Source organism: Pristis pectinata, chromosome 1, assembly GCF_009764475.1.
Source record: "Pristis pectinata isolate sPriPec2 chromosome 1, sPriPec2.1.pri, whole genome shotgun sequence".
Lineage (NCBI taxonomy): Eukaryota > Metazoa > Chordata > Chondrichthyes > Rhinopristiformes > Pristidae > Pristis > Pristis pectinata.
This window is the reverse complement of record NC_067405.1, coordinates 643,962-670,288: the sequence shown is the minus strand read 5'-3', so window position 1 is coordinate 670,288 and position 26,327 is coordinate 643,962. Positions and strand designations below refer to the sequence as shown.

At 51.3% G+C, this 26,327-nt stretch overlaps 1 protein-coding gene across 1 annotated transcript in view; it reads right to left on the bottom strand.

The window, feature by feature from the left end:
- Window positions 1–4,857: 4,857 nt before the first annotated feature.
- Window positions 4,858–26,327, bottom strand: part of LOC127574309 (unconventional myosin-X-like) — a 97,290-nt gene continuing 75,820 nt past the window's right edge. The window contains exons 30-33 of the mRNA XM_052023218.1: window positions 19,985–20,040; window positions 16,380–16,516; window positions 14,078–14,275; window positions 4,858–5,036 (exon numbers count right to left, since the gene is read on the bottom strand). Of these exons, the coding sequence (XP_051879178.1) occupies window positions 4,858–5,036; window positions 14,078–14,275; window positions 16,380–16,516; window positions 19,985–20,040 (570 nt within the window). The remainder of the gene's footprint in view (window positions 5,037–14,077; window positions 14,276–16,379; window positions 16,517–19,984; window positions 20,041–26,327) is intronic.

Sequence of the window (26,327 nt, the reverse complement as noted above, 5' to 3'; positions counted from 1 at the left end):
GTCAACCTTTGGGTATACTTTGGCTTCTGTCTGCTTAAAGTTGCCAACTCTAGAGCAGTCCTGGTTTCACTGTTCTTCTTAGGATATCCAGTTTTTGTGTTGGGACTCCACCTCAGATCCCTGAGGCAAGATTCCTTCCAGTTGCTGCCTGTACTTAGTTCTGAGGAAGCATCCTGACTCCAGTCTTGTACCAGTGTGCCACATTTGGGTTCTCTGCAAGCTTGCTCTTTGCTCAACATTGTGACAGTCTTAGGCTGAATGTGCTCCTGATACCTTGAGACAGGATACCCTGAGGACCTCTTCATCATCACAGGGGACTTCAATTAGGCCAACCTCAAGAGTGTATTACCAAAATACTATCAGCACATCTCGTGTTCCACTGGGGTGCCAACACCCTTGACCACTACTATACAACCATCAAAGATGCCTCCTGAGCCACTCCTCGTCCTCACTTTGGGAAATCAGACCACCAGGCTGTGCTCCTACTCCCTGCATACAAACTGAAATGGGAGGATCTGGTATGGAGAGTCGTGCAGTGCTGGTCTGAGGAAGCAGATGAGCTTCTACGTGACTGCTTTGAGACAATGCACTGGTCCATGTTCAAAGATTCAGCTGCCAGCCTTGATGAGTATGTCGTCACCACCACCACAGACTTGATCAGCAAGTGTGTGGAGGACTGTGTACCAAAGAAGATGATATGGGTGTTCCCAAACAGGAAACCATGGATGAACCGGGAGATCCACTCCCTACTGAAGGCGAGGGACTGCTGCACACAAATCTGGTGATCCTGATCTGTACAAGAAATTGAGGTATGACCTTTGGAAAGCTATCGGGGATGCTAAGAGGCAATACCGACTCAAAATAGACCCTGACCAGCTGGCAGTTATGGCAGGGCTTATGTGCCATAACAGGCTACAAGACTAAGTCGGGCTGCATAGTTAACATCCCTTCCATCCTGACAGCCACCAATGAAGCTGAACCTGTGATCACAGTGGAGGACGTAAGATCAGTCTTCCAGAGAGTGAACATGAGGAAAGCACCTGGCCCAGATGGTGTCCCGGGCCATGTGCTCAGACCTTGTGCTGATCAGCTGGCAGAAGTATTTACGGACAGATTCAACCTCTCCCTGCTTCAATCTCAGGTTCCCTCTTGTTTTAAGAAGACCACTATCATCCCGGTACCAAAGAAAGCAAGGTAACATGCCTCAATGACTACTGACCAGTGGCTCTGACATCCACCATCATGAAGTGCTTCAAGATGTTGGTCATGGCACGCATCAACTCCAGCCTACCAGACAACCTGGACCCATTGCAATTCACCTATCAGCAAAATGGGTCTTCTACAGATGCCATCTCCCTGGCCCTGCACTCAGCTCTGGAGCATCTGGACAGTAGAGACACATACATTAGATTGTTTATTGACTACAGCTCTGCCTTCAATATAATAATCCCAAGTAAGCTTGTCACCAAACTCCGAGACCTAGGACTCAACTCCTCCCTCTGTAACTGGATCCTTGACTTTCTAACAAACAGACTGCAATCAGTGAGGATAGGCAGCAATACCTCCGGCATGATTATTCTCAACACTGGTGCCCCACAAGGCTGCATCCTCAGCCCTCTACTCTACTCCCTGTACACTCATGACTGTGTGGCCAGATTCTGCTCTAACTCCATCTACAAGTTTGCAGATGATACCACCATTGTAGGCCGTATCTCAAACAGTGTTGAGTTGGAGTACAGGATGGAGATAGAGAGCTTAGTGGAATGGTGTCATGACAACAACCTTTCCCTCAGTCAACAAAACAGAGCTGGTCATTCCCTTCAGGAAAGGGGGCAGTGGACACGCACCTGTCTACATCAATGGTGCAGAGGTTGAGAGCTTCAAGTTCCTGGAAGTGAACATCACCAACAGCCTGTCCTGGTCAAATCATGTAGATGCCATCAGCCAAGAAAGCTCACCAGCACCTCTACTTCCTCAGGAGGCTAAAGAAATTTGGTTTGTCCCCTTTGACTCTCACCAACTTTTACCAATGCACCATAGGAAGCATCTATCTGGATGTATCACTGCTTGGTACAGCAACTGCTCTGCCGAGGACCACAAGCTGCAAAGAGTTGTGGACACAGCCCAGTGCATCACGGACACCAGCCTCCCCTCCTTGGATTCTGTTTTTACCTCCTGTTGTCTTGGTGAAGCAGCCAGCATAATCAAAGACCCCACCCACCCGGGACATTCTCTCTTCTCTCCTCTTCCATTGGGTAGAAGATACAGGAGCCTGAGGGCACGTACCACCAGACTTAAGGACAGCTTCTACCCCACTGTGATAGACTATTGAACAGTTCCCTTATACAATGAGATGGACTATGACCTCATGATCTACCTTGTTGTAATGTTGCACCTTATTGTACTGCACTTTCTCTGTAGCTGTGACACTTTACTCTGTACTGTTACTGTTTTTACCTGTACTACTTCAATGGACTCTGTACCAACTCAATGTAACTGCACTGTGCAATGAATTGACCTGTATGATCGGTTTGTAAGACAAGTTTTCACTGTACCTCAGTACAAGTGATAATAATAAACCAATACCAATCCTGATACAAAGACAGGTGGGTCAGCAGGTTGTGAGGAGGACGCGGAACCTGCAAAGACGTAGAGAGGCTGGGTGAGTGGTCAGGAAACTGGCAGAGAGAGTGGGAAATGGTAAGATTTCCCACTTTGTAAAGAACAATGGGAGGAAAAAAAACTAAGTGTTATTTAAATGAAATGAGACAACAAAGTGTTGGGGTGCAGAGGGATCTGGGGATCCCAGTGCATGAACAGGGGACATTCAGGTAACCAGGAAGTTATAGGGTTGTACAGAAACAGGCCCTTCAACCCACCATGTCTGTGCTAACCTTTTAGCCCATCTACACTAATCTTGTTTGCCCACATTAGGATGGTATCAGTCTGTGCCGTGTCTGTCTAAATGCCTCTTAAATGTAGTGACTGATCCCACCACCTCCTCTGGCAGGGTGTTCCAGATATCAACTCCTCTGTTAGAACTATTGTAACAGGTGCAGAGATTAAGAGCAGGGTTTTGATATGACTTTACAGGGCTTTGGTGAGAGCACACCTGAGATCTGTGTATTGCCTTAGTCCCTACAGTGGAGGCAGTGCAAGGTTCATGGGGTTGGTCCTGAGCTGAAGGAGTGGATGTACAAAGAGAAGTGAGCAGATTGTTTAGAAGAATGAGCGGTGATTTGTGGAAATGCACAAGATTTTGAGGGGGTGCCAAGAGGATGTTTCCCCCGGGGGCAGTTCCAAGATCTTTGGATAAATTCAAGGCGCAGAACTAGAGGATGTGGGGGAGAGTGGTGTTGAGGCCAGGATTGCATCAGCCATGCTCTTACTGATTGGTGAGGCCGTTTCTCAAGGAGCAGGAGCTGGCCTTTTGGCCCCTCGAGCTTGTACTACCTTTGGGTGATCTGGTTGTAACTCCTCATTCCCACCTGTCCCTGATCATCACAAATCCCTCCCTCTGCCTTCACCCCCCCCCCCCCCTTTGAGGGAGAGAGTCCCAGAGACCCACCACCCTCTGAGAGAAAATATTTCATCTCTTTACTGTCTTAAATAGGCGATTCTTTCTTTTTAAACTGTGACCCCTAATTCTAGACTCTCCCACAGAACATAGAAAATTACAGCACAGTACAGGCCCTTTGGCCCACAATGTTGTGTTGATATTTTATCCTGCTCTAAGATCTATTTAACCCTTCTCTCCCACACAGCCACCTCCTTCCCCCTGCATTTCTCTATCATTCATGTGGATATCTAAGAGTCTCAAATGTCCCTGATGTAATGGGGAGACAAGTTTAATGTTTCAATCATTCAATGTGGATATAATTCAATATTGCATTCAGTTCTGGTTGCATCCTGTAAAGGATGTGGAGGGTTTGGAGAGCGAGCAGAAGAGGTTCACCAGGATGCTGTCTGGATTAGAGGGCATGAGCTATAATGAGAGGTTGGACAAACTTGGGTTGTTTTCTCCTGAGCAGCAGAGGGTGGGGGGGGGGGTCCTGATAGAAGTTTATAAAATTATGAGAGGCATAGATAGAATACACAGCCAGTATCTTTTTCCCAGGATCAAAATGTCTAATACTAAAGGGCATACATTTAAAGTAAGAGGGTTTAAGTTCAAAGGAGATGTGCTGGGCAAGTTTTTTTTTATATACACAGAGCGGTGGGTGCCTGGAATGTGCTGCCAGGGGTGGTGGTGGAGGCAGATATGATAGAGGCGTTTAAGAGGCCGTTAGACAGGCACATGGATGTGCAGGAAATGGAGGGATGTGGACATTGTGCAGGCAGAAGGGATTAAGTGTCATTAGTTCAGCACAATATTGTGGGCTGCAAGGTCTGTCTCTGTGCTGTACTGTTCTATGTTCTAACCAAAATCCCTCTGACCCTTCTAAACTCCAGCATCATCAGAGTTCACATTTCGGGTTGCTAACTCTCTGTGCACGAGTCCTGATGAAGGGTTTTGGTCCAAAACATCGACTGTTTATTTCCCTCTATAGATGCTGCCTGACCTGCTGAGTTCCTCCAGCAGTTTTTGTGTATTGCTCCAGATTCCAGCATCTGCAGAATTCCTTGCATCTCTGCACATTCTTATTGGGTTCAAAGTGTTTAGAACACATATGTGCACGCATGCACACACACAAAATAAGTAATTCAGAGCCCTGGATTAAAAATCTGGAGACACTGGTTGAAAACTCATTGTCACTAATCACAGTTTAATGAAAAGCCACCTCAGCAGTAGAAGGCCAAGGCTGCAGTTCACTGTGGAAATCAGTAACCAATGGGCAGACAGCCTGAGCTAGGAGCCTATCGGTGGCCTCTGCTTACCTTGATCTCACGAATCAGCTGCTGAGTTGGAGTTTCTATGGGAACCTTGTTGTCAATGACGTTCTGAATGGCAGTGGCCCAGCGCATGGCTTCGTGCAGCAGTGTTGTGTAGAGTCGGTAGGAGTGCTTCCTGCCATGGACCACAAGGTGCCAGTAACCTACAGAGGGCACAGGGCAGAGTGAGCAGGGCCACTGACAGAGCCATGGGCTAACAGTCCTGACGGCAACACTGGACCCAGTCACACAGTTACCAGGAGTGACACTGGACCCAGTCACCAGGACCCACACTGCACCCACACCTAGAGTCACCGGAAGTGACGCTGGACCCAGACCCAGAATCACCGGGAGCGACACCGGACCCAGACCCAGAGTCACCGGGAGTGACACCAGACCCAGTCCCAGGGTCATCAGGACCCACACCCAGAGTCACTGGGAGTGACACCGGATCCACAGTGTCACTGGGAATGTACAGATGACAAAGTGATGTCCTATTCTCTGTAGAGTTTAGAAAAATAAGAGCTGATCTCACTGAAATGCACAACATTCTTCAGGGGCTTTACAGGACAGGTGAGGAGTTAGCAATTCTCTTGCTGGGGTGTGTAGAAGGGAGGTAAAACATCAGCTGTGATCCTACTGAACAACAGATGAGGTACAAGGGGGGAACCAGCCTCCTCCTCTTCATGTTCCAAGGAAGTCACCACCACCTCCAACTGCCCAATAACTGTCATCCTTTCCAATAGTGACATGTCCCGCACAGATCCCCATCAGTCTCCAATGTTGGCTCCAGACACCCCCACCAAAGTCCCTGCTCTCCAGACAGTCACCTGTCTGGTCTCCTGGTCTCCGTGGCTGCAGGGTGACCACTCCCTGGGGCGTCCCTCCTGTCTGCAGTCCCTCCGTCCCAGGGTGACCACTCCCTGGGGCGTCCCTCCTGGCTGCAGTCCCTCCGTCCCAGGGTGACCACTCCCTGGGCGTCCCTCCTGTCTGCAGTCACTCAGTCCCAGGGTGACCACTCCCTGGGTGTCCCTCCTGTCTGCAGTCACTCCATCCCAGTCATTTCCCGTCCAGGATGTTTGTTGTCTTGTTACCCTCTTGAATTACCTGTCATTTAATAGCGCTGGAGCATGGCGACTCGTTGCAAGCTGCTCTCTGCAGATCTATTCATTGTTTCTATTATAACTGTTCTACCCTTACACTGTACCTCGGTACATGTGACAATAATAAACCAATTCAATTCAATTCCATTTACCACCCCGGTGTACACTGTGGGTTTAAATTCGAGAAAAGCACATCCTTCCCCTCTGACCAAATAGCCACGCTGAACCAAGCACCCAGCCTGAATTCCACATTCAGTCCACGCAACTGAACCCGTGGTCACCATCGAGGACACAAGATCAGTCTTCCATAGAGTGAACCCAAGGGAAGCATCAGGTCTGGAAGGTGTCCCTGGCCATGTGCTCAGATATTGTGCTGATCAGCTGGTGGGGGTATTTGCAGATATATTTAACCTCTCCCTGCTTCAATATGAGGTTCCCACCTGTTTTAAGAAGACTACTATCCTCCCGGTACCTAAGAAAAACAAGGTAACATGCCTTAATGACTACCGACCAGTGGCTCTGACATCCACCATCATGAAGTGCTTCGAGAGGCTGGTCATGGCACACATCAACTCCAGCCTCCCAGACAACCTGGACCCACTGCAATTCGCTTACCGCCGAAACACGTCTACAGTGGATGCCATCTCCCTGGCCCTACACTCATCTCTGGAGCATCTGGACAGTAAAGGCACATATGTTAGACTATTGTTTATTGACTACAGCTCTGCCTTCAATACTATAATTCCAAGCAAACTCATCAGCAAACTCCAAGACATGGGACTCAACACCTCCCTCTGCAACTGGATCCTTGACTTTCTGACCAACAGACCGCAATCAGTGAGGATAGGTAGCGATACCTCTGGCACGATTATTCTCAACGCTGATGCCCCACAAGGCTGCGTCCTCAGCCCCCTACTCTACTCCCTATACACTCATGACTGTGTGGCCAGATTCTGCTCTAACTCCATCTACAAGTTTGCACATGATACCTCCGTAGAGGGCCGTATGTCAAATAACGATGAGTCAAAGTACAGGAAGGAGATAGAGAGCTTAGTGACATGGTGTCATGACAACAACCTTTCCCTCAATGTCAGCAAAACAAAAGAGCTGGTCATTGACTTCAGGAAAGGGGGAAGATGTGTTATTATGTAGTTATAATAAAGAACTACAGTTCCCAGCAGGCAATGCAAAGGGTCACATGGGGGAACAGGAAGTGGCTGGAAAGAGCGGGAAAAGCAGCCAGCCTGTCTGTTGTAAGTCTGTGCAGTCTGTTGTTGTTGTTTTAATAAATGTTCAGATGTTAAACCCACGCCAAGTTTGTCTTGTGATGAAGAACAAACACAACATGGTGTCAGAAGTTGGTGTGAGGTCTGAACAAGGAAAGTAAACGAATACTGTGTGCAATCCAGAAAGAGAGTCAGTGAGTACGGAAGAAAAGCTGTAAAAAAGACGGAGAAAAAGCCGGCCGGGGTGGCGAGGGAGCACATTGTCCCTGAAGCTCAGCAGTCACCGGATTTGCTGAGAGAGATTCAGGAGAGAGGCCGAGAGTTCCCCAGGCTGCTTCGTGAGGCGAGGGAGGAGATTGCTGTACCGTTGGTTAGGATCTTTGAGTCCTCGTTGTCAACGGGGATGGTACCGGAGGATTAGAGGGTGGCAAATGTTGTCCCCTTATTCAAAAAAGGCAGTAGGGATAGTCCAGGGAATTACAGACCAGTGAGCCTTACGTCTGTGGTGGGTAAGCTGATGGAAAGGATTCTAAGAGATAGGATCTATGAGCATTTGGAGAATCATGGACTGATTAGGGACAGCCAGAATGGCTTTATGAAGGGAAGATCTTGCCTCACAAGCCTGATAGGGTTCTTTGAGGTGGTGACCAGGAAGATTGATGAGGGTAGTGCAGTGGATGTAGTCTACATGGATTTTAGTAAGGCGTTTGAGAAGGTTCCGCATGGTAGGCTTCTTCAGAAGGTCAGAAGCCAAGGGATCCAGGGAAGCTTGGCCATGTGGATGCAAAATTGTCTTGCCTGTAGAAAGCAGAGGGTTGTGGTGGAGGGAGTGCATTCGGATTGGAGGGCTGTGACTAGTGGTGTCCCGCAGGGATCGGTTCTGGGACCTCTACTTTTTGTGATATTTATTAACGACTTAGAGGGGGTGGAAGGCTGGGTTAGCAAGTTTGCAGATGACACTAAGATTGGTGGTGTTGTGGATAGTGTAGAGGGCTGTAGAAGCTTGCAGAGGGATACTGATAGGATGCAGAGCTGAGCTGACAAGTGGCAGATGGAGTTCAATCCAGAGAAGTGTGAGGTGGTAACTTTGGAAAGATAAACTCCAAGGTGGAATACAAGGTAAATGGCAGGATTTTGGGCAGTGTAGAGGAGCAGAGAGTTCTGGGGGTTCATATCCACAGATCACTGAAAGTTGCCTCACAGGTGGATAGGGTAGTTAAGAAAGCTTATGGGATGTTAGCTTTCATAAGTCGGGGGAATCGAGTTTAAGAGCCGCGAAGTGATGATGCAGCTTTACAAAACTCTGGTTAGGCCACACTTAGAGTACTGTGTCCAGTTCTGGTCGCCTCATTATAGGAAGGGTGTGGAGGCATTGCAAAGGGTGCAGAGGAGATTTACCAGGATGCTGCCTGGATTAGAGAGTATGGATTATGAGGAGAGACTAAAGGAGCTAGGGCTGTTCTCATTGGAGAGGAGGAGGATGAGGGGAGACATGATAGAGGTATACAAGATATTGAGAGGAATAGACAGAGTGGACAGCCAGCGCCTCTTTCCCAGGGCACCAATGCTCAAAGCAAGAGGATATGGCTTTAAGGTACTGGGTGGGAAGTTCAAGGGTGATGTCAGAGGGAGGTTTTTCACCCAAAGAGTGGTTGGTGCATGGAATGCGCTGCCTGGGGTGGTGGTGGAGGCTGATACATTGGGCAAGTTCAAGAGATTGTTAGATAAGCATATGGAGGAATTTAAATTAGAGGGATATGTGGGAGGAAGGTGTTAGATAGTCTTAGGTGTGGTTTGAAGGTCGGCACAACATGGTGGGCCGAAGGCCCTGTATTGTGCCGTATTGTTCTATGGTTCTAAGTCCTCCCACGCCTATGCGGTTTACTGGCAATCTAGCCGATAATTGGAAATGCTTCAAACAGCGATTCAACATATATTTAGATGCTAGTGGAGTAGGAAGGAACGATGAAAAATTGAAAGCGTCTATTTTTCTGCACGTGATTGGTGCAGATGCTTTGGGCATCTATAACAGCTTTCAAATTGAAGAGACAGCTTTTGAGTTCGGCACCTTGATGGAAAAATTTGAGGAGTATTTTATCTCAAGTAAAAACATCACATTTGAGGGATATAAATTCTTTTCCTGTGACCAGAAACAAGGTGTTAGCTTCAACAAATACTTAGCTGAGCTTCACACACTGAGTAAGTCTTGTGAATTTGGAGATTTGAGAAACTCGCTAGTTAAAGACAGAATATTTTGTGGAATTCCAGATAATAGACTCACAGAAAGACTGTTGCGTGAAAAAGATTTGATGCTGGAAAAGGCAGTGAATACATGTAGGTCAGCAGGTACCACACGAGCACAAGCTAAGGAGCTGTACAGAGCAGACACAACAGTACATGCTGTGAAAACAGAGAAGCAGCTCCCAAGGCATTTCCGAAAGCAACAGCAAATCAAAGAGGAAGGCTCAAACAGCAAATGCAGCAGATGTGGAGGTAAACACATTCCAAAGATGTGCCCTGCTTATGGGAAGTCCTGCAATAGCTGTGGGAAGAAGAATCACTTTGCAAGGTGCTGCAAGCTGGGACTAACAAGAGAAAGGTGCACACAGTTAATGAGAAAATGGAGGAATTCTTTGTGGATTCTGGACAGACTGTGGCTGCTGGTAAAACAGAATGGATTGTTCCAGTAACTGTGAATGAGACAGTAATTCTATTCAAGCTTGACACCGGAGCTCAGGTGAATCTGTTATCCATGGATGATTATAAGACCCTCACAGTAAAGAGTAAGATTTACCCTGTGAAGTTAAAAGCGACAGGCTACACTGGAGAGAAAGTTCCAGTAAAAGGAGGATGTATGGTAACCCTTAAGCACAAAGGGCAGCACTTAAAATCACAGCTACTGATTGTAGAAAAGAGTACAGCCAATATTAGGTCTGAGTGCATGTGAAAAGCTCAACCTAGTGAAAAGAATTTTCATAGTAGCTTCACATACCAAAGATGACCACACAACACTCATGGAAGAGTATGCAGATGTCTTTGAGGGGCTCGGATGCTCACCTGGTGTCCACAAGACTCACATAGATGACACAGTGGCTCCTGTTGTCCATGCATGCAGGAAAGTTCCGTTTCAACTTAGAGATAAATTTAAACAAGAACTAGCACGAATGTGATGAATGAATGTCATACAGAAAACTGAAGAACCAACAGATTGGGTGAGTTCACTTGTCATTGTGCAAAAGAAAAATGGAGCATTGCGGATCTGTCTAGACCCAAGAGATCTCAATAAAGCCATCAAGAGAGAGCATTTTAAATTGCCAACACGGGAGGAGATCATGTCTCGGTTTTCAGGTGTTAAATGGTTTAGCAAGCTTGACGCATTGTCTGGATTTTGGCAGATGAAGCTTGATGAGGCAAGTTTGAGACTGTGCACTTTTAACACGCCATATGGAAGATATCGCTATCTTCGGCTGCCATATGGGATCCATTCCGCACCAGAAGTCTACCATAAAACCATCCACATGATTTTTGAGGGCATACCTGGTGTCGAGACCATGATGGATGACATCATCGTCTGGGGTTCCGCCAAGGAGGAACACGATACTCGACTGAGACAAGTGCTTGACGTGACAAGGAATGTCAATTTGAAATTAAATAAAGAGAAATGTGAGTTTGGTGTGAAGACACTGACCCTCATAGGAGATGTCATATCTGAAGAGGGAGTGAAGCCTGACCCAAGAAAGACGTCAGCCATTGAAAACATGGAGAGGCCCCAAAACAAAGAGGTGAGACGTTTCTTAGGGATGGTGACTTACCTGGCTAAGTTCATCCCTCGACTGTCAACGGTGTCAGCACCACGTAGGTCACTCCTTGAGCAATAAAATGAATGGATTTGGTCTCATGTGCAAGAAGAGTGTTTCCAGACGTTGAAAGTGGTCCTAACTGAAGAGCCCGTGCTGAAATTTTATGATCCGAAAAGGTGTATCAGGATATCAGCTGATGCGTCCCGGCACGGCTTTGAATCAGTGCTACTGCAGCAACATGATGGCAGATGGCAACCTGTGGCCTATGCATCAAGAGCTTTAACAAGTGCAGAAGCCAACTATGCATAAATAGACAAAGAGCTTCCCACCAGTACATATGCATGTGAAAGGTTCCATCAGTACATCTATGGGAAGCTATTGAAGTGCAGACCATAAACCATTGGTCTCAATTATGTCCAAACCACTGAATGACTGTCTCATGAGGATACAGCCTACGTTGATAAGGCTGCAGAAATATGATGTGAAGATGATCTACACACTGGGAAAATATATGTTTGCTGCTGATGCTCTGTCTCGAGCAGTCGACAAGACAGAAAAGAGTGACCAACAGGTTAATGCAGATATACAGGCCAATGTTGACATGATAGTCACCTCTCTTTCAGTATCTCTGGATACAACAGAGCAGATTAGGAAAGCAGCAGAGACAGATGAAACAATGAAAGTACTCAAGGATACAATATGGAAAGGATGGCCAGCAGCAAAGGATGACTGTCCAATGTGTATTCAGGATTATTGGGTATGCAGAGCTGAACTGTCAGTAGTGAAAGATATGGTTTTTAAAGGGAACAGATTTGTTCTATGCAAGGAGATGCTCCAGAAGATACACGAAGGGCACCTTGGGGAGGAAAAATGTAAACGTAGAGCATGTGAAGTGATGTACTGGCCAAGAATGAACCAAGGCATTAGCCGGACCACTGCTTCATGTGAAATATGCCTTACCTACAGACCAAAGCAGCAAGCAGAACCACTTACACCACACCCTGTACCAGACAGGCTGTATTTCAAAGTCGGAGTGGATTTACTTGACTGTAGTGGAAGGAGCCATATTGTTGTAACAGACTACTTTTCCAATTACCCAGAGGTTGCGACACCGCAATCAATGTCCAGCAAAGCAGTTATCACGTTCCTGAAAGCTGTGTTTGCGAGGCATGGAGTTCCATGTGTAGTAGTATCAGACAATGGTCCACAATTTTCAAGCAGTGAATTTGAATCCTTTGTCAATATTTGGGGGGGTTTCGACATATAACCTCAAGCCCACATCACCCAAAATCTAATGGCCTAGCAGAGAGTTCAGTTAAGGTGGTGAAGGGTCTCATGAAGAAAGCGCAAGGTGGACGAGAGAATTTCCAATAGAAGTCTAATGATTTACAGAAGTGCGCCACTGCAGAACAGCCTTTCACCAGCCCAAATGCTGATGGTCGACGCATATGCACTAACCTTCCAATACATGAAAACCTGTTGACACCTGAGCGGGAAAAGCAACCAGCCTGTCTGTTGTAAGTCTGTGCAGTCTGTTGTTGTTTTTAATAAATGTTCGGATGTTAAACCCACACCAAGTTTGTCTTGTGATGAAGAACAAACATAACAGGGGCGGTACATATGCACCTGTCTACATCAACGGTGCTGAGGTCAAGGGAGTTGAGAGCTTCGAGTTCCTTGGAGTAAACATCACCAACAGCCTGTCCTGGTCAAATCACACAGACACCATGGCCAAGAAAGCTCGCCAGCACCTCTGCTTCTTCAGGAGGCTAAAGAAAGTTGGCATGTTCCCTTTAACACTCACCAACTTTTATCGATGCACCATAGAAAGCATCCTATCTGGATGTATCACGGCTTGGTGTGGCAACTGCTCTGCCCGGGACCAGAAGAAACTGCAGAGAGTTGTGGACACAGCCCAGCACATCACGGAAACCAGCCTCCACTCCATGGACTCTGTCTATACCTCTCACTGCCTTGCTGAAGCAGCCAGCATAATCAAAGACCCCACCCACCCACCCAGGTCATTCTCTCTTCTCCACTCTCACATCAGGGAGCAGATACAGGAGCCTGAGGGCACATACCACCAGGCTCAAGGACAGCTTCTGTCCCACTGTGATAAGATTATTGAATAGTTCTCTTATACGATGAGATGGATTCTTGACCTCACAAGGCAGGGAATGCGCCAGCAACCTGTGTTCAATTCTGCCGGCCGTCTGTAAGGAGTTTGTATGTTCTCCCCATGTCTGCGTGGGTTTCCTCCGGGTGCTCCGGTTTCCTCCCACATTCCAAAGACGTACGGGTTAGGAAGTTGTGGACATGCCATGTTGAAGCCGGAAGCATGGCGACACTTGTGGGGTTCCCCCAGAACCCTCTACGCAAAAGGTGATTTCACTGTGTGTTTCGACGTACATGTGACTAATAAAGATATCTTTTCTTATCTTGTTGTGACCTTGCACCTTATTGTCTACCTGCAATGCACTTCCCTGTAGCTGTGGCACTTTACTCTGTGTTCTGTTATTATTTTACCCTGTACTACCTCAATGCACTGTGTAATGAATTGATCTGTACGAACAGTGTGCAAGACAAGTTTTTCACTGTACCTCGGTACAGTGGACAATAATAAACCAATACATTTAACCCTGAAGTTTTGTATCAACCCCCAACCCAGCCTGAAGCCCCCTGTGAACTCCGGTGAAGTTGAACCCACCCACACTGTACATTAGCAAAAGAACAACATTTAATTCCCAGCCCCAATCGACAGTTATCACTAGCTAACCAGTCCTAACCAACAGTTTTTACTAGTTAACTAGTCCTGGATGACCACCCAATTAACTGTTAAGCTGCCACTAGCGGGCAGCTTGTCCTCATTAGCTATCCAAGCTCTCCATAAACAGTGAGACACAGAGCCTTGTGGTCAGCTCCTGTCCATCCCAGTGAACAGGATGACCAGCTCTGACCTCGCTGTTTGGCAGTATGGGCTGGAGGGGCCGAGTGCCCTGGCCCAAGGTAAAGCCGTGTGCTGGGCTGAATGGCCCTCACTGTCCAGCACTCGGACACACAGCAGGGTCTCAGGTACCTGTCTGGCGGAAGGTTGCGTCGTCACTGGGCAGAATGACAGAGCAGAGGCTGTTGAGCACCAAGGTGCCCAGTTTGGAGCCGCTATGCTCCGGAGACTTGTAGTAATCCAGCGAGTTCGTGTTGAGCAGGAACCAGCGTTTACGGAGCTTCAGCGAAGCCATCCTTCCCCGGCTCGCCACCTCCTTGTGCAGCCAGCCTGGAGATAGAAGGTAGGTGGTCACAGCCTGGGCGATGGGGACACAGCACAGAGAACACCCCACAGGCAGAGACCCCCAACGATGGGGGACACAGCACGGAGACCCCCACCGGCACAGAGACCCCTGGCAATGGGGACACAGCACAGAGAACACCTCACCCCGGCACAGAGACCCCCAACAATGGGGGACACAGCACGGAGACTCCCACCAGCACAGAGACCCCCAGCAATGGGGACACAGCACGGAGAACACCTCACCCAGGCACAGAGACCCCCAACGATGAGGACACAGCATGGAGACCCCCACCGGCACAGAGATCCCCGGCAATGGGGACACAGCACGGAGAACACCTCACCCCGGCACAGAGACCCCCAACAATGGGGACACAGCATGGAGACCCCCACCAGCACAAGAGACCCCCTCTGGCACAGAGACCCCCAACGATGGGGGAGAGAGCACAGAGACCCCCACCGGCACGGAGACCCCCGGCGATGGGGGACACAGCACAGAGAACACCCCCCCACCGGCACGGAGACCGCCGGCAATGGGGACATAGCATGGAGAACACCCCACCTCCACCACCCACTGGCACAGAGACCCCCAACGACAGGGAACACAATATGGAGAACACCACCCCTGGCACAGAGACCCCCAACATTGGTGGTGGGGGACATGGCACGGAGACCCCTGGTGATGGGGGACACAACACAGAGACCCCCAGCACAGTGAGACCCCAGCACAGGCCCCCATGAGAATGGAGAGACATCCCCTTCTACCCCCCAGACAGACCTGGTCACTGGGGACGGATCTGGTCACTGGGGACAGTTCTGGTCACTGGGGGACAGACCTAGTCACCACACCACAGGAAGGATGTGACTGCCCCAGCGAGGGTTCGGAGGGGATTTATGAGGGTGTTGCCCAGGCTGGAGAGTTCTCATTCTAAGGAGAAACTGTCTGGGCTGGGGGTGTCATTAGGACAGAGGGGGCTGAGGGGAGGTTTCACTGAGGTGTGAACAGTGATGGGAAGCCCAGACAGGGTGACTGGGAAGGAGCGGTTCCCCAGCAGGGAGATCAGTGACTGGGAAGGAGTGGTTCCCCAGCAGGGAGGTCAGTGACTGGGGGACAGTGTGTTGAATTAGGTTACCTGATTGGGGACTCGGGGAATTTCTTTCACTGTTTTGGATATCTGGAACTCACTGACTGTGAGGGAGGTGGAGGCAGAGACCTTCATCACTTGAGGGCTGCCTGGATGAGCACCTGAAGACCCCTGACCTGCAGGCCTGGAGTGGGGAAGTGGGCCATGGATACGATGGGCTGAATGGCCTCCTATGCTGTTAGTTTCTATGATTGTGCAGGGGAACACTTTGGATCTAGTGATCACAATTCCATTAGTTTCAAGATAATTATGGAGAAGGACAGGACTGGTCCTCAGGTTGAGATTCTAAATTGGAGTAAGGCCAATTTCGAGGGCATCAGAAGGGATCCGGCAGGCGTGGATTGGGATGGGCTGTTTTCTGGCAAAGAGATGCTTGATAAGTGGGATGCTTTCAAAAGTAAAATATTGAGAGTACAGAATCTGTATGTTCCTGTTAGAATAAAAGGCAAGGCTACCAGGTTTAGGAAACGTTGATTATTGAAGGATATTGAGGCCTTGGTAAAGAAAATGAAGGAGGTGCATATCAGGTATAGGCAGTTAGGATGAAATGAGGCGCTTGAGGAGTATAAAAAATGCAAGAGAACACTTAGGAGAGAAATCAGGAGGGCAAAAAGAGGACATGAGGTTGCTCTGGCAGACAGGGTGGAAGAGAATCCCAAGGGTTTCTGTAGCTATATTAAGAGCAAAAGGGTAGCAAGAGCCAAAGGGCCTGATTGTGTGCTGTAGTACTGCGGGATTGTAGATGGGGTTGTGAGGTGGGCAGGAGGCTGGGACACTGGGCTCTGGCACAGAGAATGTGGTCACAGTCACGGTCTTCCACTTCACCCCCACCCACCCCGAGCTCTGCTCCATCTCCTCGGGGATTAGAATCTGGCCCACACACTGCCCCCTCCCCTCGCCCCAATGCCCAATGACCGGTCCCCGTGCACACACTGACTATCTCTTACCGCGGATGATGAACTCTTGTCCATTGACGTGGCCTTTGGGTCTCTGAAGCAGTGTGATCCAGTGGTGCATCACCTCAGGGCTGTCAGCGTTACAGTGAATCACCCTGTTTGCTGTGATTATCAGGAAGGAGTTCGGCCTAAAAAAGTCAATCTAGTTAAAAGAGGGAGCATCACCCTCCTCACATCCCTTACCCCAGAGAGAGGGGTGACAGAGCAGGGAGGGAGCAGGGAAAGATGATGTGACCACATTAATGACACATGCCTGTCTTATGAGGATAGGTTGAGTGAGCTGGGGCTTTTCTCTTTGGAGAGAACGAGGATGAGAGGTGACTCGATAGAGGTGTACAAGATGATAAGAGGCATAGATCGAGTGGACAGTCAGAGACTTTTCCCCAGGGTGACAATGGCTAACACGAGGGGACATAATTTTAAGGTGATTGGAGGAAGGTATAAGGGGGATGTCAGAGACAAGTTTTTTTACACAGAGAGTGGTGGGTGTGTGGAACACACTGCCAGCAGAGGTTGTGGGGGCAGATACATTAGGGACATTTAAGAGACTCTTAGATAGACACATGAATGATAGAGAAATGGGGGGCTATGTGGGAGGGAAGGGTTAGATAGATCTTAGAGCAGGATAAAATGTCAGCACGACATCGTGGGCCGAAGGGCCTGTACTGTGCTGTAGTGTTCAATGTTCTATGTATGCTCTATGACTGTAGTATATCCCTGTGAAGTGAATGTAGGGAATCAGGATACGTGGTGTGAGGGGAGGGGGTATACGGGGTGTGGGGGGAACGACACACGGTGACGGGGGGGGGACACATGGTTAGTGGGGGGACACATGGTGTGGGAGGGAGACATGTAGCGACCGGGAGAGGACACACCGTGACAGGGATGGACACGCGGTGAGCGTGGGGTGACGTGGCGAGGAGGAGGACAGGCGGCGATGGGGGGGGGGGGGGGCGGACGCGGTGATAGGGAGACACGCGGTGAGCGTGGGGGGACGTGGCGAAGAGGAGGACAGGCAGCGACGGGGGGAGACATGAGGGGAACTGTGTGAGTAAAACAAATAGGTGGTTTCCCCTGGGATCAGGGGCGAGGCTGGGATCGGGGGCGGGGCAGGGATCAGGGGTGGGGCAGGGATCAGGGGTGGGGCAGGGATCAGGGGTGGGGCGGGGCTGGGATCGGGGGTGGGGGCCAGGTTCAGTTTCACCTGGACCAGCTCACAGAGTAACGAGTGACCCATACTGGCTGATCCTGGGGCACCTGCAGGTCAGATTCTCCACATTGGGGCCTTTATGGTGACCTGATAACTTCATGGTGACCGTCGCTGAGACTTTTTTTATTCCAATTTCAATCCTCCTCTTGCTCATTCAGTTGTTCCCAGTCCCAATCCAACAAGAAAGGAAAAACTGTTGAAGGGGAAACTGCAGGTTGGGCAGAGTTTTCCAAAACCTTTGGATTTGGGAAGTCTGTCGTTTCATCGGAAAACAGTCAACCCATGGATGAGAGAAGGAGTTGGAGAACAAACCGGGAAACACACAGCCCATGAGTTTGGGAAGGTTGCTGGAGCCATTTCCCAGGAGCAGAGTGATGATAGTGTGACAGCACAGTCCGTGAGGGTCTGTGACGAGCCACTAGGACAAATCATCCACTAGATTTTTGAGGAAGCCCAGAAAGTTTCACAAGAACATGAGAAACACGAGGTGGAGAAGATCAGCCCGCCCCACCAGTCAATGAGATCATGGCTGATCCAGTCTTGGCCTCAGCACCACTCTCCCACTCCCCCACACCCCTCCTCCCCCTTATATTCACATGTCTGTCAGTCTCCACCTCGAATATATTCAGTGACTCTTGTCTCCACCGCTCTCGGGGGAGAGAATTCTGGAGTCACTGCCCTCTGAGAGAGGAAAGTCCTCCTCATCTCCATCTGAGGTGGGCAACCCCTTGTTCTGAAACCATCCCTCCTGGTTCCAGATACCCCCAAGGGGGGGGAAGCATCCTCTCAGCACCCACCCTGTCAGTCCCATCAGAACCTTATATGTTGCAATAGGATCACTTCTTCTTCCAAACTCACATGTCATCAACTTCATCCCAGGAACTAACCCGTGAACCTTCTCTCCACTTTCTCCAGCATTAGCACATCCTTCTTTAAATATGGTGACCAAAATGGTCCACAGCATCCCCAGGTGTGCTCTCACCAATGCCCTGCAAAGTTGCATCAAAGCCTCCCACTGTTACACTCTGTACCCCTTGCAACAAAGACCAACGTTTCAGGAGCTTCCTGGTTACCTGCTGTACCTTCATGTTCCTCCTGTGGGCTTCAAGCCCCCAGATCCCTTTGTACCACAAAACTTTGTAGTCTAACTCCAGTTAAATCAATAATTTGCTGTTCCTTCCCTTGCAAAGTGGCTAACCTCACATTTCCCCACCAACTCCCTGCCCACTCTCACCTCCCTCTATCCCTCTGCAGGCTGCTGACTGTATCAGCAACAGATTGGGCTGCACTACAACCAAGTCATTAACAGCAAACAGCTGAGGCCCCAGCACTGATCCCTGTGCCCCCATTGGTTATTGGTTGCTAGTCCATTCATCCCAACCCACTGTGTTCTGTTTGCCACAGCATTACCCAGAGAGGAGCCAACAGGGTGGATACCATGAGGTTGTGTCCCTCGGCCGTAACTCTTTAACCAGGGACAGAGTTTCAGGTTAAAGGCCCCGACAAGGTGGAGAGTTCCTCATTCTGAGGGCTGTGACTCTTTGGACACTTAGCTTCCTGTCGTTCACATCCCAGTTGGGCCAGTCAAAGTGCAGCTGGCCTTTCCAGTACCTCCTCTTTATCCATCCTTACAGTTACTCACAACAATTTCCTTCACTGAGCCTCCAGCACCAACAGCGTGACGAAGCCTGATGTAAATTCTCATTCAGACCCTCACCCACACCCTCTGCCTCTGTGAGTGGATTTCCTTTCTGGCCTCTGATTGGCCCGACCTCTCCTTCAGCCCGCACCCATTCACATGCCCTCTGGGTTCCTTTTTCTGCTGGCCCTGATCTTTTCCAGTGCTCGACATTTGCCCCTTTTATTTTCTTATTAACTCTGAACTTCCTGTAATCAGCCGATTCCCACTTGTCAATAACCTGGTCCTGCTGCATACTTTCTGCTCAGATCTGTTCCACACTCTCTCTGTCCGGTCACCTGGTGAACTCTGGATTTCATTTCTCCCTGTTGCTGAAACATTTCCACTGTAAAGGTGTCCCAACATTCAGAGTTTCACTGGCCAAGCTTTGACCCAGATCGGATCCATTCTCATCCCACTGAAAATGGTCCTTCTGCAGTTGACTATTTATTGGACTGCTCTGTATTCTTTCCCAGAACTATTCTAAACCTCATGGCATTATGATCGTCGTTTCCTGGGCATACCCCCATTGCTCCACTTTGTCCTGCCTCATTTCCCAGAACCAAATCAGTAACGGTGCCTTGCTCATTGGGCTGGTGACCTACTGATCACAAAGTTCTCCTGAACCCAGTCAGAACCCCTGAGATCAGCAAATGGTGGAACAGATTGGGGCAAATGGCCACATGTCGCTGTGACGGTGAGCCTCACCTGTCAGGGTTATCAGAGGCACAGGTAGAATCGATGAGCCCCACGTCCACAGTGCCCTGTTCACACAGAGACAAGAAACATATTCATCACTGAAAGCAAAGAAACAACATCCCAAAACACACAAAATCCACTGCACCCCCCAATTCTCAATCTCAGCCTTTTACCATCCACATGTCCCACAGTACAATCCCAGGGGAGCAGAGTGCAGGGTAGACAAACTCCCTCCACACCGTCCCATCACACACTCCTGGGGTCAGACACAGAGTGAAGTCCCTCTACGCCATCCCATCACACACTCCCAGGGTCAGACACAGAGTGAAGTCCCTCTACACTGTCCCATCACACACTCCCAGGGTCAGACACAGAGTGGAGCTGTTCTGATTGAGCTGGGAGAAACCGAACAAAAACCTGCAGATAAAATTGTCCAACAACATCGGAGGAGGTGCAGAAGGTCTTCTAAACACCTCTGTGAGTGGTTGTTCCACTGAGAACTTCTGGTGAAGTTTATCACTGTTTGAGCTGTGTTTGTTGGCCTCTGCTGACTACAAAGTCCTTCTCACTGCAGCGACTGGCATTTTGCCAGAAGCCGTTTTACTCCTACGGTTGGGAGGGAATACTAGTTTTGTTTTCCCGCTGTCATCAGGGGAACCCCCTCCCTTCTGCCTCATCGTGTGCCCCTGTCGATGTGGGAGTGGGAGTATTCCTCGGACGTCTCAGCTTTTTGTGGCCCTGGAATTTCTCGGGACTCAGCGGAGTTTCCTGGCGTTGGAAGTAGCTGGCATCTTGCCAAGAAAGAGCCGTCGAGTGTGGGGTGTTTCCAACTCCCACAACAACGAAAGATTCCTTCCATCTCGCTACCTGTTTAGAAAAGGCTACTCTGGGGCTGCCAGTGATATTCTCCAGCTTTTTTGTAGAGACTCACAACATCGAGGTGAGGCGGCCAGACCGACAGGACCTGCTGACGCAGTAAGACCTAGGGGAGCGGCGAGAAGTTCTGAACGTTACCATCTCAGGACACCACTTACTTCCAGTGACTTTATCGGCAGGTACTGATCCCTTGACTTGGCAGCTATTCTTCTAGTGGTTTATTTCTATTTTGGACTGGGTTGCCACCATGCCAGACCAGACACCGGCAAGCCATGGACCTCTGAGGGGTTGTGCAAGAGCCGCAGCCTCCTCGGACGATGCCTCGTTTCGGGCGGTGGAACTCAAGTGAGGGGTGCAATGCATTTTGCCCCCTGGACTAACCATGGAAGCGGTTTCAGAGGCCATGGAGGACTTGGTTGGTGTGGGTGGCCTGCTGGCCTCCGAGAAGGTGTTCTGGAAGGTGGTGTTCTATCTACGGACCGATGACCTGGTGCATCGGGCCCTCAGTAGAGGGCTCACTGTGGACAAAACACTCCTGCAGCTGGAGCTGGTGACCACTGTTCCCCCTCCACCTTCCCTTGTGGATCAGGCGGGCGTGGGGCAGGACGGGGAGGAGCCGATGCGGACCAGGAAGGTGCGGAAGAAGAGCAAGCACCTCCAGAAGCAAACCCCTGGGGACGCAGAGCTCACGCCTATCCCTGCGCCTCGTACCGGGGATCCCATTTGCCCTGAGGGTCAGAGGGGAGTGTGCAGGTGGTGGGGGTAGTGGAAATCGGGGCTGCCGGAGAACCGGTGATCCCTACATCCGTGTGTTCCTCCAGCCTAGAGAGGAGGAGGAGTCTTTCTCCTGGTGGGGTGGACGGCACAGATGAGCAGGAGTCATCGGAGGGGGCGGGACCCAACGTAGAGGTTAGCCCCCAACCTGATTCCCCAGCTGCAGCCTCGTGCCCTGGTGATCCCCCTGTGGTGGGTGGGGAGGGGAACAGCCTCAGTGACATAGTGCGGGTGGAAGTCTCCACTGCCAATGGCAGCGTTCCTCCGTGCATGGCAGCTGAGACAGCCCTGGAACCCCCCCCACCCAGGATTTAGTGGGTAGCGTCTCCTTGGGGTTGGAATTAATGCAGAGAGTGGTGCGGCGGGGACCAGCCCCTCCCTCTCTCAGGATCTAGCTCCGGGTGGACCCCTAGCACTTGAGTCATCAGGGTCCTCCTCGAGCCCAGCTCCTGGGGCGAGGGATGTCCCCATCGTTCCGGCATTATTGCACCATGGTTCCCCGGATGTTCTGGGGGACGGCCCCTCTGCGGCTGTTCCTAGTGACGGGACTGAGGCAGAGGTGGAGTCGGCGGGTGGGGCTGAGGTTCTCACTGCACAGTGTGGGACAGGTGAGCTGGCGATTGCTGGTTCACACGGGGAGGACACTGAGGACTCTGCATGCAGTGAGGGGTTGGAAGGGGATTCGTTTGAAAGTGACCTCATGGATATCCTCGCCCCTCATGCTAGGTCCCCATTGATCCCCATAGAGGAGATCCAAGAGTTTATTCAGACCTCCGAAGGTGTGAAGCATCGCCCTAAATTAGCCTCCTTACACCGGGACAGCCAACCGAGGCTGGTTAAGTCACATTATGTCACCCTTCAACAGAAGGGGAAGGGGAAGCGGGTGACCGGGAACAATAGGCGCCAGCTTAATACCTTCCTGGATGACCTAATGGGAGACTCCAGGGCTAGAGGTGGTTACATTCCTTCGGAGGGTGGGGGGGTCACGAGGTGGGTCTGGCACTCCTCTTGCCTGCAAGGCAAAGAGCGGTCGCGTTCTTTCTGGGGTTTGCAGGGTGAAGAGCGGCTCTGCTCTCACCAGGAAGGGGAAGGGTGCCAAGGCCTAGTGTGCTCCTGACATGAAATGCACCATAGCCAGCCTTAATGTGAACGGCAGAAGGGATTCTCTCTGTAGGTTCCACACTCTCTCTGTCCTCAAGGAAGGGAGATATGCGGTGAGTCTCCTGCAGGAAACCCACCCCATCCCAGGAGATGAGTCCACCTGGCTCCTGGAGTGGCAGGGAGGGGTCTACATGAGTCACCTCAACTCCACCTCTAGTGGGGTGGCGATTCTGTTGGACCCTGGTTTCCAACTGGAAATCATGAAAGTTCAGGATGTTGTTCCTGGCCGCCTGCTCCACCTCACCGTGCGCCTGGACGGTGTGCCGTTCCACTTTGTCAATGTGTACGCCCCCAGGCGCGGGGTGCTGCAGACGGGCCTGTTCCGTCAGGTGTCCACCTTGTTTGGCTCCATCGACCCCAGGGACTGCGTCATCCTCTGGGGGGATTTCAACTGCACCCTGGAGGAGGAGGACCGCTCTGGCCTCCAGCACGACCCGGCGTCGGTGAAGACCTTGAAAGAGCTCATGGGGTCCTTTGACTTGGTGGACACCTGGCGGAACCTTCACCCTGACTCTAGTGCCTTCTCGAGGAGGTCTAGAGAGGGAGGCTCCCATATAGACAGAGTGTACATTTCCCGGGCGTACGTCTCCTGTGTCTCGGCGGCCTCCATGCGGCCGGTGCCGTGCTCGGACCAGCACCTAGTGTGGGCAGAGTTCACTCTGCTGCATGCGCGGGCGGGGTCCGCGTACTGGCACCTTAACAACCGGCTGCTGGAGGACAGCCGATTCAGGATTCGTTCAGAGCTTTCTGGATTGCCTGGAGGGAGAGACGGGAGGACTTCTGCTCCCTAAGGCTATGGTGGGATGTGGGCAAAGCCCACATCTGGTTTCTATGTCAGGAGTACACTAGGGGGTCGACCAAGGGGCAGGACTCTGAGATCGGGCGACTTGAGAGAGAGCTGCTTGACTTGGAGTCCTGTCTTGGTCTGACCGCTGGGGACCAGAGCCTGTGGCAGGACTGCCAGGAGAAGGAGGATGCGCTGAGGGCACTGCAGCTTGAGCAGTCCCGAGGCGCGTACGTGAGGGTGCAGATCCAAATGCTGCACGATTTGGACTGTGGTTCACCCTTCTTCTAGTTGGAGAAGCGGCGGGGAGTCCGCAAGCAGCTGGTAGAATTACTGGCTGCTGACGGATCCTCCGTCACTGATCCTGCCGAGATCGCCGAGGAGATCTGTTCCTTTTACGGGGACTTGTTCTCGCCGGACCCGTCCAGTGCATATGCGTGCAGTGTGGTTTGGAAGGGGTTGACGATGGTCGGGCCAGAGGCAGCGGAGTGGCTGGATGCTCCCCTGACTCGGGCCGAACTGTCCACGGCTCTTCAGCAGCTCCAGATGGGAAAGTCCCCTGGCCTCGACAGCTTGACCGTCGAGTTCCTTCAGACATTCTGGGATGTCCTGGGGGATGATTATGTCCTTGTCCTGGGGGAGAGCTTGGCCACCGGGGAGATGCCCCTTCCGTGGCGGAGAGCTGTCGTGGTCCTGTCGCCCAAGAAGGGAGACCTCCGCCTGTTGAAGAACTGGCGGCCGGTCTCTCTCTTGTGCCCGGACTACAAGGTCTTCACCCGGGCAATGGCCAACCATCTCGGCTCTGTGCTGCAACGGATCATACATCCGGACCAGTCCTACACAGTCCCAGGCCGGTCCATTCAGGACAATGTCCACCTGGTCCCGGACCTGATCCACCTGATCCGGGAGACTGGATCCCCGGCAGTTTTTCTCTCCCTTGACCAGGAGAAGGCATATGACCGGGTGGATCACAGGTTCCTGGAGGGCACTCTGCGGGCATTCGGGCTGGGACCGCATTTTGTGGCCCGGGTCCGGCTCTCGTACTCTGCCGCAGAGTGCCTGGTCAAGGCCAACGGTTCGTTGACGGCACCCATTTCCTTTCGGAGAGGAGTACGTCAGGGATGCCCCGTGTCCGGCCAGTTGTACACCTCCTGCATCGAACTTCCTGTCTCTCCTTCGGAGGAAGTTGACGGGTCTGGCTCCGCACGAGCCAGACATGGAGGTCATCCTTTTGGCCTACGCCGACGACGTACTCCTGATGATGACAGACCCCGTCAACCTGCGGAGGATGCGCGAATGCCAAAAGGTTTTCTCAGCAGCGGCCTCCGCCAGGATCAACTGGGTGAAATGTTCCGGACTCTTAGTGGACTCCCTGCCGGAGGAGATGACTCCATTTGTGTGGAGTACCGTACATCTCCTCTACCTGGGAGTCTACTTGAGTCCCTCTGGGGAGACCTGGCTGGCAAACTGGCAGGACCTGGAGACGAAAGTCATGGCCTGGCTGGGGCACTGGTCGGGCCTCCTCAGGGTGCTTTCCTATCGAGGCAGGGTGATGGTCATAAACCATCTGGTGGCCTCCATGTTGTGGTACCGGATGGTCACCTTAGTGAACTTCTTCTGGGGCAATAGGAAACACTGGGTCTCTGCTGCGGTCCTGAGTCTCCCATTGGAGGAGGGCGGACAGTCGCTGGTGTGTGACCCTGCAGAGATTCCTGTACGCCAAGCACCCTCCCAGGTGGCACGTGCTAGTGACGTACTTTCTCCGGTGGGGCCGTTGCCTTCATGAGGTGACACAGCTACTGCTGGAGGGTGTCAGCCGTGTTGCTCTGCGGAAGCTGCCCAGCTTCTATCAGGACCTGCTAAGAGCCTGGAACATGGTTGCCTCTGGCCTGGAGCCCCCTCCGCTGGTGGAGGGCGGTGCCCCAGCTGAGAGCTCAGATCACCCCTGCCCTGCCTCATCGGGTATCAGTGTGGCTCGGTTGTGTGGAGCGACTCCGGCTACTCAGCCAGAGCTGCTTGTCAGGCCCAGGCCCTGGAATCTTATCCGGGAGCCAGCCCCACACAACATGAGCCGCCTTTCATCGGCACCCATTGCGCCCTTCCGGGATGTAGGTAGGAGGTACCTGTATGGGCTGCTGCTCCGCACCCTCCACTTCCTAGCCCTTGTCCACCGTCCCGACACACCGTGGCGGGCGGTTTTTCCACCTGGGAGTGAGGGGGCTCCCCAGTGGAAGTCCCTTTACGGGGGTGTCCTTCCCATGTACATCAGGGACCTGGGGTGGAGGCTTCTACACAGGGCAGTGCCCTGTAATAAGTTTCTCAGTTTGTGCACGGATCGCCCAGCTGACTGTCACTTCTGTGGGCTGGAGGAGACCATGTACCGCATGTACATGGAGTGTGCGAGGTTGCAGCCCCTTTTTGCATATCTGCTTCTGGTTGCACTTTAGCCCCCACCTGTTCATCTGTGGTCATCCAGTAAGGAGGGGGCAAGGAGGGCTGAGGATATCCTGGTAAACTTGCTTCTGGGGCTAGCTAAGGTGGCTATCCGCGGGTCCTGGAAGTGGGTAGCGGGTGCTGCCCGGGCAGATTGCCTCGAGATGTTCCGGGGTTATGTCCGTGCCCGGCTAGCTCTGGAGAGGGAATATGCAGTGTCCACGGGTACCACGGAGGCATTCCGGGACCGTTGGGCACCGCGGGGGATAAATGTCATCCTTGGTAGAGATGGGGATATTTTAATTTAGTTTAGTTGTGTTAGTC